The sequence below is a fragment of the Patagioenas fasciata genome, chromosome 22 (genome assembly GCF_037038585.1).
Source record: "Patagioenas fasciata isolate bPatFas1 chromosome 22, bPatFas1.hap1, whole genome shotgun sequence".
Classification (NCBI taxonomy): Eukaryota; Metazoa; Chordata; class Aves; order Columbiformes; family Columbidae; genus Patagioenas; species Patagioenas fasciata.
The window spans coordinates 1,428,957-1,444,746 of record NC_092541.1 but is presented as its reverse complement, the minus strand read 5'-3'; the positions used below and the strand labels follow the sequence as shown (position 1 = coordinate 1,444,746).

General features: G+C 55.9%; 1 protein-coding gene across 4 annotated transcripts in view; it reads right to left on the bottom strand.

The window, feature by feature from the left end:
• ZNF385C (zinc finger protein 385C) overlaps positions 1-15,790 on the bottom strand; it is a 62,543-nt gene that overhangs the window by 27,795 nt on the left and 18,958 nt on the right. The window contains exon 1 of one of the 4 annotated variants that reach the window (XM_071798231.1): positions 4,266-4,383. The exons of 2 other annotated variants lie outside the window; for them this stretch is intronic. Coding sequence is in view for 1 of the 2 variants with exons in the window: in XM_071798230.1 (XP_071654331.1) it covers positions 4,266-4,275 (10 nt within the window). In the remaining variant the exon portion in view is untranslated. Of the gene's footprint in view, positions 1-4,265; positions 4,384-15,790 lie in introns of those variants that run through there. One more of the 4 variants, XM_071798230.1, reaches the window with a different exon arrangement.

Genomic DNA, 15,790 nt, shown 5'->3' with positions numbered 1-15,790 from the left:
GGGTAAAGCCTTTCTATTGAGGAGCGAGAGCAGAAGCAGAGACAAGGTCACATCCCAGCCTGGGCTCCCTCCCAGCTGATGCATCTGGTCCTCCAAAGGCAGTTTGGCTGCATCCAGCACCCGGGAGCTGCAGGGAGCCCGAATTCTGCACAACCGATAACATAAATGATTCCTCAGGAGCAAAACTGGATGTGGATCTTGTTCCTTCAAGCCTCTTTTCCTCCCCACGTCCACAAGCATCGAGCCCACCTCCCCTTGGGTTTTAATTCCCGACTCTCCCCCATCTGTCAACTAATGATGTGAAAAATCAGCATTTAGCACTGCAGACACCTTGCAGAGCCCCGGGCCGGTTCAGCATCCCCCGCACCACAGTGGGGGCTCACACAGCCCAGCCAAGACCTCGTTCATCTCCACCACAGGTCCCGAGGAGCCGGGAAAGGACCTGGGCTGATCCTGACCCCGGGTGGTGACAGAAAGGAGGCAGCGAGTGCTGAACTCTGATCTGGGCTCCGCACCCCAAACCCTGCCTGCCCCCCTCCCCACCATCGCCTTCTCCCTAGGGGTGAGGGACAGGGAGATCAGGGCCCTCCCAAAACACGGAGAGCTCGGAGGGGAGACGGGAGCCCAGATTAGTTCAGCCTTTATTCTGGGCACCGTTTAAATCATAAAAATTACAGCCGAGTCCAATTCATTACAGCCAGGGAGCGACTGACAGAAATGAAAAGCAAAAAAAAAAAAAAGATACTCAAATTGATGCTTTCTCACTGTTCCAGTGAAATAACCAATTTGGAACAAATTAAGGGGCTCCCGTCTCTACCAGCCTTTTGAATTGCCTCGAAGCCAACACACATTTTTCACAGCGCAGCGTTTCCCCCGTTAGCAGGGAAAATTAATGATTTCTATTATTGAAGCACCTGGAGGCAGGTGCCTCCCTCGCACAGCGGGGCTGCGCTCGCCCTTCCCCGGGCACCGGGTCCCCAGAGGGCCGAGCACGGGCACAAGGGGACAGATGGGCTCAGGGAGGATAGGTGACATGACCAGGGCCACCAGCAGGTCAGTGGCAGAGGCTGGTGACAGCCCCCTCTCAGCGCTGCCATCCTGGGCGTGCACAGACCACCACAGTGACACCCAAACCACCGCAACATGACAGTGTCCCCAGCGTCCCCCCAGCACAGAAACCACGGGTGGAAAGGGAATCACCCCACTTGCAGAGACCCCAACTCACACTTTGCGGGGGACACAAGTCCCAGGGGGCTGAGAGGACTTTCAATCCCTTATTTACATATTCCTCACCCTCTAAGCTTTATAAAGATCAAATCCCTTTGCACCCCTTGCCTGCTTTCTGCTCCCAACGTTGGTTCCCGGAGCTCCGAGCGCAGCGCCCGTTGCATTCGCACCGACAGCTGCAGAATCCCGGCCGCCCCGGGGCCAGGATGGTCATACCCAGGGTTTGGAAGCACACACACATCTGTCATTATTTTTTAATTAGATTTTTATTTCCTACCGCTAGCATTTCATTGTAATTTCCGCCACTCCTACTCAGGGCCGCGCTATTATAACCGCTTCGGAGGAGAGTGGGAGAGCCAGCCCACACGCCCCAATATCCCGCTCAGAAAAGGCAAGAAAAGTGCTCTGCTAAATGCCCACCCCCTGCGGTCACGATGAGTTTCGGGACATCAGGCGGGTGCTGGAATGGACCATCAAAGCGCCCGTGCCGGTAGCGCAGCCAACGGGGAGCACCGGCCCCACAGAAACTTCCAAAAAGTTTGCTTTTCCTCCAAATACCTGCTAGCAACCCATTGCACAGCGAGGTGAAGCCTAACTGGGAACGGCTTAAAAAGAACCCATACTAAAATTGAGCGTTTTACCCATGGCTTGATGCTGGAGAGGCAGGGATATTTTCTAGCCCACATCACACTGGAGGTCAAGATTAGATGACAGCTCGGTCTAAAAATACTGCGAAGGGGAGGCTGAGGCTGCCGGAGGAGCCCAGAGCCCCCAGTGCCCCCCCCGGGTGTCGCTCGCAGTTGAAACCAAGGGACAGATGTTTCCCCCAGGACATTTTGCACAGAAAGCCCCTGGCAATGAAAACAACTTCTGCATTTACAGGGAAATTCACCCAAAACAACCTTCGGGAAAGCTTAGTCCCTGTATCTGATGGAGGAGCCCCAAAGCAAACCAAGCGTTTGAGTGGGAACACGCTCCCCTCTCCATTAACCCCAACGATGACAGAGAGGATAGGAAGCTTCATTAAACAGCTAATTAACAGCAGCAAACCCACAGCAGCATCAGGACCCACGCGCGGTCCCACCCTGCGCTGCCCACCGTGGGTTTGCGCTGTGACGGGGACAGAACCAGGTCACCCAGCTCCCATTATTGAGTTAAAACACAGGGGCAGAGGATGTTTAACGCTCCTGGGGAACAGCCGTGGCACAAGCACCCTCCAACCGCCACGTTTCGCTACCCAAAGCGCCACAATCCGGGGTACAAAGGTTGCCAGCGGGTTCAAAATTGCAGCTTTAGTGGCTTTACAGCATTTCCCACATGTTTGGGATCACGAGCAAGCTTAGGGGGGCAATTTTCTTTTTCAACCTGCTTTGCCCGATGAGTATTCCAGATAAATATCCTGTTACGCATTCTAGAGACGCAAGCAATAGGCAGCTCATGGAGGAAAGCTTGTGTTTCAAACTATTAGAACAATTAAAGCGACCCACGGGAGACAGCTGACAAGCACCTCCGAGGAGCCATCGGTTCAATAACACCCGCGTCCAGTTTTGCACCAGCAAGGGTCCAGTTTTGCACCAGCAAGCGGATCCAGTTTTGCACCAGCAAGCGGATCCAGTTTTGCACCAACAAGCACACGCAGGCGACACGGTACCATAGCAAAAGGAGCGTGCGTCAACATGTAGACGCACACGCGCTCACACGTATGTGAACACCACACGTGTGTGCACGCGTGGAGAAAACCAGCGCCTGCCGGACCCCCCAGCGCTGCCCGGAGCATCAACGCTCCATCCCCAGCATCCTGCCGGAAAGTTAATGCCAATGAGAACTGAAGCACTGAAATCACCAGCCCCAAAGCCTCCCGTGAAGCGGTGAGAGCGCCGTTACGCTCCGGTTGCTGCCGCAGCTCCGTGAGCCCAAAACAGGCAAAGCCGGTGGCAAAGCCCCCCCCGGCAGCTCTTCCCCGCACAGACGCTGCCCCTCGCTCTCCCCCCGAGCCCCGTTTCACACAAAAAGCATCAAACATTCGCATGGCGGGTGCACAGAAACACAAATCGGGGCTGACCCCCAAATGAAGAGCAAGGACAAAATAAAGCCGTGTCAGCGCAAAACCTGTTTCTTCCTCTTTTTGCAGCCCTGGGAGCAAAATCAATAAGATGCAGTGATTCCAACTCAGCTTGAATCCCGTAAGTAATTAGGATTAGCAGGCTGGGAGCTGAAGAAACAGACTGCATGTGTGCCTGGGCTGGGAGGGACCATTTTGTGGGTGTACGGTACGCGGTTTAGTTGATGGCAATAAAAAGCACAGCTCTTTAAATGGGTTTTTGGGCAGGATGGTAATAGGGAACCGTAACGACCTGGTTTGCTCAGAGAAAAGAAAATCTCATGAGGGTAATTTAGCGTGCAAACCGTGAGGGGGGCAGCATGGGGACCCCACAGGTGAATCAGGATTTGTGCTCCATGCTGAGTCTGTTACCGACCCCTTGCTCCCGAGCCCGGACTCCTTAAGCACCACATAATTTTTGGAGCTCCCTCCTTGCAGTAAATAATCCACCTCAGTTTTTCACTATTAAGAGTTAAGCCCATAGTCAAAATAGCAAAGGGGAGAAAAAACACCTCCCTCCCCATAACCTCAGAAGAGCTACACAGAAGATAACAATTCGACACGTTTCTCTTTCTTTGCTTTCCAGAACAACTCGTTCGGCGATTTGTTTCCATTTTCTCAAGCTCATGTAACTCAGCAGAAGCCGGCAGCCCGCAGAACGCTCCGATCGCGCCCGTGCAGACAGGGACAGCCCCGGGACAGCAATGGGGCGAGCGCCCCGGACCTTGCCCCCCTCCGGACCCCCTTCCCACAGCCAAACCCCGGAGCTCTGCGCGATGCACTGAGCTGCACCCAACGCAGCAGCGACCGCCGCGAACGCCTTTTCTGCGGAGTAACAGGAGCGGGGAGCAATGGGGAGCAATGGGGATGATGGGGGGCGATGCGGCTGAGCAGCTGCTCCCGCGGTGCGTGAGAAGCAAAGTTGCGTTTCACCCACCTAGAAGCATCTTGGATCCGGCTGCCTCGTCTCGGCGCTGCTGGTTCCTCCCGCTCGGCCGGCTGGGCTGCGGGCAGGGGCGGGCAGGGCAGGGCGGGCTCCCCCCGCACCCCCCAATGCGCAGCTCCGAACCCCGAGCCCCCGCGTCCGGCCCCGCCTCGGCCCCGCCGGGGAAAAAGCAGCCGGAGGTGCCGGGGATTCACATGGCAAGGGGAGGAGGGGGAGAAGCGCAGGGACTGGCTCCCCGCCCTCCTTGTGTCCCCCCCCCGGCACAGCACAAGCGGCTTTTTCTTCCCGAGCGCGGCGCGGAGCGAACGCCGGGGCTGCCAAAGCAAAGTTGGAGCGGGGAGCCCACACTGGTTTCGTCTGCACCCCAAAAACCTGAGTGCCCCAGACCCCCCTCTAAAAGGACTGTTTTGGGGTGGCTGTGCCTGCAGAGGTGTCCCTACGCTGAGCCTCCAGCACGGGGTTTGCTTATGGAGGGGGAATAGCCACAGCAGCCACCCACGCTGACCCCCCTGGGAAAGGCTCCCCAAAACCCTCCCACGGTGCGGGGTGCACCGACATCCCTCTGAACTGCATGAGCTCCGTTTGCCTGGGAAGCCGAGCGCATCCTGCACACCCCAGTGTGTGTTCTGGTCACCTCAGCTTTCGGGGTTCACAACCGAGACGTTGGTGCTTGCCCAAGAGCAGCAGCGTGAACTCATCCCCTTTTCCACTATCTTGAGGGAGGTACAAACCTCCCAGCCAGCCCTGGAGCATCCATCGGGTACCAGACAACCTGCGGCCCCATGGGGAAAGGGGCTCGACCCCCACCCTGGAACATGCACTCTGATCCAGCTGCGGTGTCACCTCGCAGGGTGACAATGGTGAATGGGAACAGCCCACCCGTGTTGGGGAGCTCACCCCAGCTGCCCATGGTTGGAGTTTGGTGTAAACCCAGAGCCCAGGGTTTGCTGCCCTCCCCATCATCTTCACCAGCAAAGGCTGAGGCAGCTGGATGCCCCAGAACGGCACGCTCGCCACGCTGAATTTTTGGCCTCAAGTTTCATGACTTGATTGCAAGGTGTCTTTTAAAGAGGGATATGATGAAAAACCTGCTTATGACGAGAGGAAACAATCATCTCCCCCTCAAAAGAGATGAGGACAGGGATTCAAATACTTCCCTCAAGTCAAACAATTCAAAGCGGCAGGAACCCCTTCAGCCCCTAGCAGAGCCAAAACAAAGATGGAAACCACCAGAGGCCAAAGTCCCTTCCCAGGCACCACAGCCAGATCAGGCACTTTTGGGGTAAATTCCAACACTTTGGTGCTTCAAAAAGCACCCAAAGCCATCAGGGTCCCCCCGCTCGCTGCTGCCAGGTCAGGGCACCCCTCCCGCACATCCTTCTCCAAAAACCCACCCAGGGTTTGGCACCGGAGCATCACCAGCAAAGCCCCAAGCAGGACCGACGCGGCGGGGACACGCGCCCCCCGCACCGGGGATTTATTGCTTTTGGGGTCGTTAGCAGCAACAGTAAGTTTAGCCCGGGCACTCACTAATCTGGGATTGACAGCTGGGCCCCGCGCCGCCTGTTACCAGCCTCCCAGCAGGCTATTTAAACCCGATATTAATTTGTTTAATGTCATCAGCAGTTTGGTGTTACTGCAAGCGAGCGTCAAGCGGAGGGGAGCGCGGAGGTGTAAAGACCAGGAGGAGCGGGGGGCTGACAGCCATCGGGGGGCTGACAGCCATCCGGGGGCTGTTCTCCCTTCCCCAGGAGAGCTTTGGCATCCCCAGAGCTCCAGCCCAACGAGCAAGGACCGATGTACAGCCCTGAACCCCCACTCCATCCTCCACCCACCCTCACCCCCAACCCTGACCAGTTCTGCGAAACTATTTCATCAATAAATTATCTCCCTGCTCCAGCTGGTGCTGAGTTTATCCCCAGGGGCTGCAGGTCCCCGCTGGCATCACCGCGGCCGAAAGCGGTAGAGGGGTGGGAGTGAGGAACGGCAGCGTGGGATGGGGTGTTTTATGGCCGAGCCTTTGTGGCCAGCTGGAGCAGCGGCTAATTGCAGGTGCTGATTACAGACCCCTGCCATTAACGCCTCCCGCAGCCCATCGCTGGAATTTCCCACCGCGTGGGTCCGAACGGTGCATAATTTGCTATATTTGTACGCGGACCCCAGCGCTGGCACACGCGGCAGCACAAAACCCCACTGCCCTCCCAGGAGCATCACCAGCCGCCCCACGCCCAGGGGGGCAAACCCCACGGCTGCTTCTTCCCACATCATCATCTGTGGGATGGAGCTGCCGCTGCCGAGCGCTGCCACTGGAACCTGTAAAGGGCACCGGGATGCCCATGACCACCGGGTTTACCATCCCTGCGTAACACCGTGGGAGGCACTACCAGCCAACAGGCGTTATTGCATCAGATGCTGCACTGCCCTGGGATTGCTGCTTTTTGACATGGGTTGTTAACGAAACTCAGGATCTTATGGCAGAATGGTGATGAAACCAGAGATTTCTTTGCAAAACACAGGATGGTTTGGGTTGAAGGAGCTTCCCAGCTCCCCAAGTGCCCCCCCTGCTGTGAGCAGGGACATCTTCACCAGCTCAGGGTGCTCAGAGCCCCGTCCAGCCTGGCCTGGGATGTCTCCAGGGATGGTTCATCCACCACCTCTCTGGGAACCTGGGCCAGGCTCTCACCACCCTCAGGGCCAACAATTCCTTCCTCATGTCTCGCACAGACTGGAGTCTGCCTGCCCTGGCACGGCCACAACCCCCAGCACTCATCAACCGGCAAATCCTGAGCACGCAGTCGGCGGGGGAGCGTTCGCCTACACCCGCGTAGAGCCGGGCTTGCTCAGGCAAGTCTGCTCAAGCTGCGCCTGCAGCAGCGGCTCAAAGGGAAAGGGAGGGCAGGGGGGTGGGGGGAGCTCAGGAAGCAGAACAGGTCCAGCTGTCACCCAACAGGTCCGGTTTGGGCACTGTCTGTCCCTAATGCCACCGATTCACTAGGTCCTTTGTGAGGACAGGCTCCAGGAACCACGACAGAGCGTTTACTCTGAAACCTATCGATGGCACCGTTAAAATCCTCGCTGGCTGGGAGGTGAGCAGGGCAGGCTCTCCCCAGCCTTAGACTCCAAAAGCAACCTGGCAAACAGCAACCAGAATTGGGCAAGCACACACATCAATAAATGAGACACAGGAATAAGAAAACATGAGGATGCCTCCCCAACCCTCCCAGTCTGCCAAGCTTTCCAGAGCCTTTCTGGCTGACTAAAGATTTAGGGTATAATTTGGGGGTGAAAGATGCCAGATAGGATCAAGACTGATACACCTGGAGGACGTGTATCGGTTTTCTTCTGCTCGGTAACCTGAGCCCCAGCAGAAGCAGAAGGCGCAGCCGCCGGCGGTTCATCCCCACCAGGCCGGGAAGGCGGGCGCTGACCTTTCCTGCTCCCGAGTTTGCTCAGGATTAAGATAACACATTTTAAAGGCTGAATCCTCCCCTGGGGGGGTTCCAGCACAAAGAGGATGGGGTTTGTGGCTCACGTTCCCCCCACAACCCCCCCTCGATAAACAGAGTCCCTGTCCAAACCATCAAGTCCGTGGGCAGATGCCCACCCTGATCAGCTCAGAGCGGCCTCATTTTTAATTAGTTCTTCCAGATTTCCGCTTTCATGCGTTAAAAAACAACAAAAAGAGCAAACCAAGGGAGCTAATGATGCGTTTACCCACATCAAGTTGGGGACCTCGGTGCTGGGTGTCCCCGGGGGACACACACAGAATGCAGCCCCAGCCAGCAGCTGGGGTTTAACCTCCGTTTTCCCCAGGAAGGGAAGGTCGGGTCCCATCGTGTTGCTAAGAGCCAGGATAACAGCCAAACACCTCGGCTTTTCTTCCCTGGGCCACTTTAATCTTCGCCGTTTCAGAACAACATTGCCCTTTCATTAATCCCAGCTCCTGTGCGAAGCCTCAGCTTTAAACCAGGATGGAAACTCCTCCATTCAAGGCCTTTTTGTTGCAGAGCGAAGCATTAAAACATCATTTCCCCCTCGGTTTAGTAAGAATCCAAACAAAAAAGCAGCTTAAAATCGCTTAGATGTGGATTCTCCAAATCCTAATAACTGGCGCCTGGGTGTCACTGCAGGGGATGCCCACTGTGTCCCCAGGTTTGGGGACACTAAACAAGGGCTGCTCTATCTATTGTCACCCCCCAAAAGGACAGGACTCAGCGTCCCCAAGGCTGGATGCCCACAAGGAGCCTCAAGGACGAGCGAGATCCGGGGCTGCGCTCCCGCGTTAATCATCTTTCCCAGGGAGATGATGTCTAATTACAAAGGCATCCAGGACAGGCCCTGCAAATAGGGTGGAGAAACTGCATGACCTAAAAAATATTCAATTATCAGGGAAAAGGGATGGAAATTACACCTGTAAATGGTTGCAGAGAGAGAAAGAGAGGGTGTAATATTTTCCACCTCGTTTAGGAGGCCCCTCCTAGGAAAAACAAAGCAGAACAGAGGATTTCACCTGCAACCACAACTTGAGCATGCGAGGAAACGCTTTGCATGGATCCCATGCCCTGGGCTCGGTGTGAAATCCTGAGCTCAACCAGCAGAGATTCCCACCCCTATGGGCACAGGGCACCCTGAGCCCCTATACCAGCACATCTGGGGGTTGCTATGGCAACCAGCTACCCAAAATCTCCTCGATGTGCGATTACCCAGGGGGTGACACCGGCTCGGGTCTCACCCGTGAGGTCCCCGCTCAGCTCTGTGTCCCCGGGGGGGCTCTCGGGGACGTGTCACTGCCGGGGTGGGCAATGCGCTCCAGCGCCGCGGTGCAGGGCGCCCGAGACGCTCCCGCTGGCACGGCGCTGCTAAAAATCAATGCAACTATTCCTCACAAATCTACGGCCGCAGCAAATACCAAAGGTGAAGCGGAGCAGCGTTGCGTGCGCGCGTTTTCAAAATCGGCAACAACGTGGAGGCAAAAGAAAGGAATAAAAACTAATTAAAATGATTAAATGCTGTTAAACACAGCCCTGCTCTAACAGAGCATAACACCCCGCCATGGGCTCCATGCACAGCCGTCGAACATCACGGACCCTCCATCGCAGCCCTTGCACAGCAAAACGTGGCTCCAAGCACCCGTGTGATGGAGCTGAGCACCGAGACCACAGCTCATCCCCAACCTCCGGGGCTGTTCCCATCTCTCCAATTGCCAGAACCCGGTTTCTCTCCCTCTGCACGGCCACGGCGCGACACCGCGGGGTTACGGAAAGGAGAGATCAGTGCAGGAAGGGCGGCATAAAGCATGACGAGGGGAGATCATCTCTTCAGAGAAAATTGTATATTGCTTACGACTTACTGTCTGCGAACATAAGACAGTTCAACCCGCCGGCCCTAAATCACAGTGACAGCTTTACACTACCCACAAACCTCCGCTCGCGCTCGTCCAGCTCAGTCCTACCCACCTCGCCTCCCCGTTTTCTGGTTTTTAAACCCTTATTCCCCCATCTCTTCCCTGGGAGAGCAACACATGTGTGTGCACACGCATGTAGAGAAGCGACCGATGTGCATCGGGCACCAAGAGGGACCCAGAGCTGGAGATGGGGGAGATGAGCTGAGTTCCCAGCCTTGCTGCTCATCAGACCCCTGCCACCCCACCCTGGTCCCCCTCATCCATCCAGCCCTGGTGATTTTTGGGATGATACCTCAGCCCCCCCCAGGAAAGTCCCCACCAGGCTGGGATGCGGTTCAGCGGCCACTGGGACACACTCACGGTTCACTGCTGCTTTTACCATTTCTCCCCGCACACACACTTAAAATAAATCCCAGGCTTTCCTCTTCCAAATCTGCCAAGCGGATGCTACATGGGAAACTGTGAAATGCTCCATGACGGCATGTTCCCCATCGCTCTTAATCCGCTTCTAATTAAGATCACGTGTGGTGCATGCCTGAGCTAAGTGGCCATAAAACGCTATTGTTGCAACTTGATAGCAAACCAAATAGAAGAAAATTACAGCAAAATCCAAGATTAAGGATAACTGGCTCGCCAAATAGGGTGCTTAAAAATAACATGAGGCAATTTCCTCACGATTTGGGGGAAAAAAATCGCCACCTCTGTACACAGCACAGCTTCTGCCTCCCTGGCTCTGCATCTCAGCAGCACCCAGTGCCAAACGCAGCCCTTACCCCCCCGATTGCCACGTTATGGCCCCACATCCACAGCCCAGCACCCACATGGCACAAACAACCCCCCAGAAGGCTCAACCAAGGACCCCTGAGCACCCCAAGCTGTGATTTAAACCAATGGGTTTCCCAAAGCTCATCCTAAGCAGCTAATCCCAGCCTGGGCAGCAGCAGAACAGCGAGACAGACACAGGGGAACGGCTGCTGCGTCCTCCTGGGAATCCAAGGACTAAACCCCTTTATCCCAACTGCCAGGGACAATCGTAGCTTTTTGATGGAGAAAAGAGGGGGGAAAAGAAGAATCAGCACTAAAAATTAGTCTGGCACGTTATCAGAGGAGGAATCATCCACGCAGCCAAGCACAGGATGGGGCGGTGGGACCAAAGCTCCCAAGTGGTGCCCCATCCTCAGCGGGTGAACCTGCACCCCCCCCAAGAAGCACCTGGTGAAGGTCAAAGCCATTTCAATACTCAGGAGACAATCCAGCGGCATCTTTTGGCTTGGTCTCTTAGTTTTTAAAGCAACCCCTTCCCACGGATGCAGCCGGAGCATCAGCCCAGGCTCCCCAGCATCACACAACAACCTGCACGGGCAGAGCCGGGGGGGTAATCACAGCTGATCAATTCATTGGTTCTATTGGAAGTTACCGACTCAATAAAAATCAGAGATTAATTATGATACAGTTATTAGTCTGTGATAAGCTGAATACCCGGGCTTTTCAGACGGAGAGCAAGTTAATGGGGTATTTTCAGTGGATTTACAAAGGGAGCAGTTTTCTCCGGATTACTGGGCTGGCACCAGCCTAACGCGCCAAGGGGAAGGTTTGGGCTCGCACGGAGCCCACGGGGCCTTTTCCCCCCATGCAAAACGGCTTTTGCAAGAGGTTTATTTAACAGAACTGAGATTTTCTGCCAGCTCCCAGTGATGGGGGTGAATTCCACCCCCCCAGCTCTGCACAGCACCCACCCCCAGCAGGAGCCTCGAGGGACATCCCTGTCCCCAAATGGGGACAGGAGAAGCCTGGGAATAAACAGAGAGAAGGCAAAATGTCCAATTACACAACCGCGCTCCTCCGAACGGCACCTGATCCCAGCAAACATCTTGAAGACACGAAAAACCATTCCATTTCCCCCACTGAGATCCCAGGTTACTCAAATCTGAGCTGAAAAGCTATTTTTAATCATCTTTGCTCGCAGCTGAAGGGAGCAGCCGAGCAGGATGACTCCGTATGCTTGTCCTTCGCTAAATCTACAGAAGCCTTAAAATACGAACCCCGCTACCATTTGGCCATAAGATTATCAATTAATACATAGGGAGGTGCAGCGTCTGTACTCAAGACCCTTTAACACACAGGGGCATAGATCTGCTGGGGGCAGTTTCAGGAGACCCTGGTGCATCAGCATCCTCGGGGATTACGTCCCTGCCCTGGGTTCCGGGATGGCCCAACCCAACCAGCAACGTGGCTCCTGCACCCCATATAATGCTGCATGTTTGCATATTTTAATCAATACATTGGATCTGATGGCTGACAAAGCACCACTGAGCATCACCCTGTTTATTAAAGACAATTAAAGGATGCCGTGCATAACACGAAGTGAAGAAAAAACTAAATTGGCACCCATTTCCTTGGTAATTAAGAGCTGAAGGGCTCCGACAGCAGAGAGCAGCAGGACAAAACGCTCCCTGCAGCTACCTCCAGATAGAATAGAATCCTGCGATCCTGTTCTATGCCGGAGCACCCAGAGCAGGATCGTGCACCACTGTCCAGCTCATACGAGACATGAGGAAGGAATTGTTGGCCCTGAGGGTGGTGAGAGCCTGGCCCAGGTTCCCAGAGAGGTGGTGGATGAACCATCCCTGGAGACATCCCAGGCCAGGCTGGACGGGGCTCTGAGCACCCTGAGCTGGTGAAGATGCCCCTGCTCATGGTGGCACTGGGAAGGTCCCTCAAACACAAACTATCATATAACAGAGCACGACCAACCCCTGCCTGATCCACAGCAGCACAGGCTCCCATGGGGTCCCCACGTCCCCTCGCGGGGGGGCCCCATCCCCTCCCTCTGCTGTGGACCCAGCGATGCTGAAGCTGTCACACCGATTTCTCTGCTCATCTCAAAGCTTTCTGCTCTGCAAACACGCACAGACAGACATTTCAGCGGCTGATTGGGGAAACCGGGGTCTCCCCCTTCGCAAGGGGCTGTTATTTCTGTGCGGTGCTGCCGAGCGGGTGGGGACGGCACTGGGCAGCCCTGGAGACCGTCTGGGTACACAATGCCACCAGGGCCCCCAGTTTAACAAGGAATTGCTGGAGGGAGTCCAGGGAGGGACACGAAGATGCTGAGGGGTCTGGAGCATCTGATGAGAAAAGGCTGAGAGAGCTGAGGCTGTTGAGCTGGGGAAGAGAAGCTGAGAGGGATGTGATCAATGATCAATATCTCAGGGTGGGTGTCAGGATGGACCAGACTCTGTTCAGTGGTGCCCAGCACCAGGGTGAGGGGCAACGGGCACAGACTGAAACACAGGAGGCTCCATCTGAACACGAGGAGAAGCTCCAAGGCCAGGAAAGTTGGTTTGAGGTGGGTTCAGGGTTTGCACAGACCCGCTTACACCAGGGATGCCTGGGCAGGGTGTCCTCCCCACGGTCCCCAGCACCCACCATCCCCAGCACCCACCATCCCCAGCACCCACCATCCCCAGCACCCACCATCCCTGGCCAAGGGGGCAGGAGCTGCTGTCAGTTCAGATCTCGGGAAGCCAGGACAATCGTGCTGCAAAGGAGAGAGCTCGCCCTGCTGCGCTTCAGCGAGATGCAGACTGACAGGGCCCGGGGACGCCGGCACGAGCTGCGCTTTACATCCCGTGACTTTTTTGGGACACTGGTGGAAAGGCCTTTTTTTGGGAGACAGCAAGGGAGCGAATTCCTGAAACGCCCTGGCTCAGCCCACCCCGCAATGGGCAGTCCTGGGGGTCACCCAGGAGAAAACAGATGGCAGCAAACCCTCGTCCCCTGTCCCCACCCAGCAGTTCGCACCAGCACAAAAGCCACCACTCTGCATTTGGGGGGAGACACAGCAATTTCTGCTCATTCAGCACCAGAATGGGGGGTCCAGCTCCTGGTCGTGGGCACACGGGGACACCCAGAGCCAAACGGAGCTCACTTGGGCACCCTTGAGAAACAAAAATCACAGGCACTAATTAAATCACTCCTGACCCAGTTGTATTTGAACTGGCATCTGCAATATGAAAACATCTTTCATCTGCGGACATCCCGTGCCTAATTGCTGCTGCACCACAATTCAACACGAGACAACAGGAATCTGTGATTTTCCCTCGCAAGGAAATGCCTGACGGACAATAATTTGTTTGTAAGTTGGGGGGTCTTGCTGGCGCAGAGCTAATAAATTGTAATGATACTGATTATCACATCTGTTTGCCAGCTAAGCTCCTCCGCAGCTTTGCTCTGCGAAATGCGAGCGATTACAGCCTTTGCAGAAATAACCCAGCGAAGCCAGAGGGGGGACGGGGGAGATCGAGCAGCGTCTGCGAAAGCTGCCTTTGATGTAGCTCTAGATGTCAGTGCGAGACAGAGATTCCAGCTCAGAGGAACAGCCCGTCTTTGTCTAACTCAATTATTTGATTTAACCCATAGTCTTTAAAAAGTAACCCCTCTTCTCCCAGGGCTCCCCCAGCGCTGACACATTGAGACACACGTTTGCCCACCCTCTCCATGCCTTGTGCCCCAGAATCACAGACTCATTTCGGTTGGAAAAGCCCCTCAAGCTCATGGAGTTCAACCGTTCCCCCACCCCTGTCCCTGCCCCATGTCCTGAGAACCTCAGGTCCGTCTGTCCAGCCCTCCAGGGATGGTGACTCCAGCACTGCCCTGGGCAGCCTGTTCAATGCCCCACAGCCCTTTGGGGAAGAAATTGTTCCCCAGATCCAACCTCAACCTCCCCTGGTGCAACTTGAGGCCGTTTCCTCTCAAAGGGCTGCTCCCTGCTCTCAGCAGCAGGGGATGGTCGGCTATGGGGGGTCAGCCCCTCTCCCAGCACAGGTGACACAGCAGCCACAGTGCTGGCATCACACACTGTGACCGGTGCAGAGGGGACGTGTTCATCACACCAACCGGTTCTTGGCCCTAATTTGTGATGCACAGCCACGTGCCCCCGCCTCAGGAAATGATGCCAGTGACAAAGCTGGGAATGACATTTTCAACCAGGGGAGAAGGTCGGAGGCTGCGGCAGGAGCAGCGTCCTGCACCGGCCCCGCATCCCCACGGGGGGGACAGGAGGGACGAGGGGAGCGGATGCCATCTGCAATTTCCCCACATAAGCAAATCGCAGCCCTGCGCGAGCAGAAGCCAACGTCACCTTGAACACCAGAGCAAGGCGTGCAGGAGGCTGCCAGCGCAGCAAAGCCCCAGGGCCACGGCCGCCTGCTGGAGCCCCGGCCGCCTGCTGGAGCCCCGGCCGCCTGCTGGAGCCCCGGCCGCCTGCTGGAGCCCCGGCCGCCGGCGAGGTCAGGGACGGTGCAGATGTACAAAGAGCACGCTCGCGTGCTCCGGGATTCTTTGGCTCAGTAGGACACGCATCCCTGGACAGGCTCCCATTGAGCCACGACCGGTCCGGGGGGAGAATCTGGAAGCTGCAGGCTGGAATTTATGGGCCCTGTTCTCATTAAAATAGCAGGCAATATTTCCATCTGTCAGTAAACGATAAACAGAGCGGCTCCTTTGCATATCCCAGGCCTTGCTCAAATAAAACCACCACCAGGGAGGGCAGGATTTGGCATACGGGTGACCATTGCCATGATAGGAATTTATGGCTCCAGCCTGGCCCGGCTCTAGCAAGAGCAGGTATTTATACAGACTGATCCCTGGGTCTGCCAGGGCATTGACCACAGCACCCTCCTGGTTTCAGGGGACAAGCACCCTCCTGACCCAGCTGTGAGCCAGGTCCCATCAGCACTTCCCTGGAAATCGGGTGTTCAGCAGGATGGAAAGTGCTGGAAGGGGGCGACGGGTCCGGGTTTGTACCCCAGACCCCCCAGTCCAGATGTACCAGGAGCCACCAGTGAGCCCAGCAATGAGGGCACTGGTGACACCGAGCACAGCCACCTCGGTCCCCACACATTGGACACGTATGTGATGCTGCCATGAGCACCCATCCTGCAAAGAGGACCTGAGCGGGGGGGATGAACACAGGTTTCACCACCCTGCGATTCGCTGCTGCTTTGCTGTTTGCAAAAGCATTGGGGATTTGCCTGCCAAGCCTTCAGATGTTATTAAACAAATATTTCCTGACAAAACCGGGACCGGGCTCCAGAGCAGCTCCTTGGGGGAC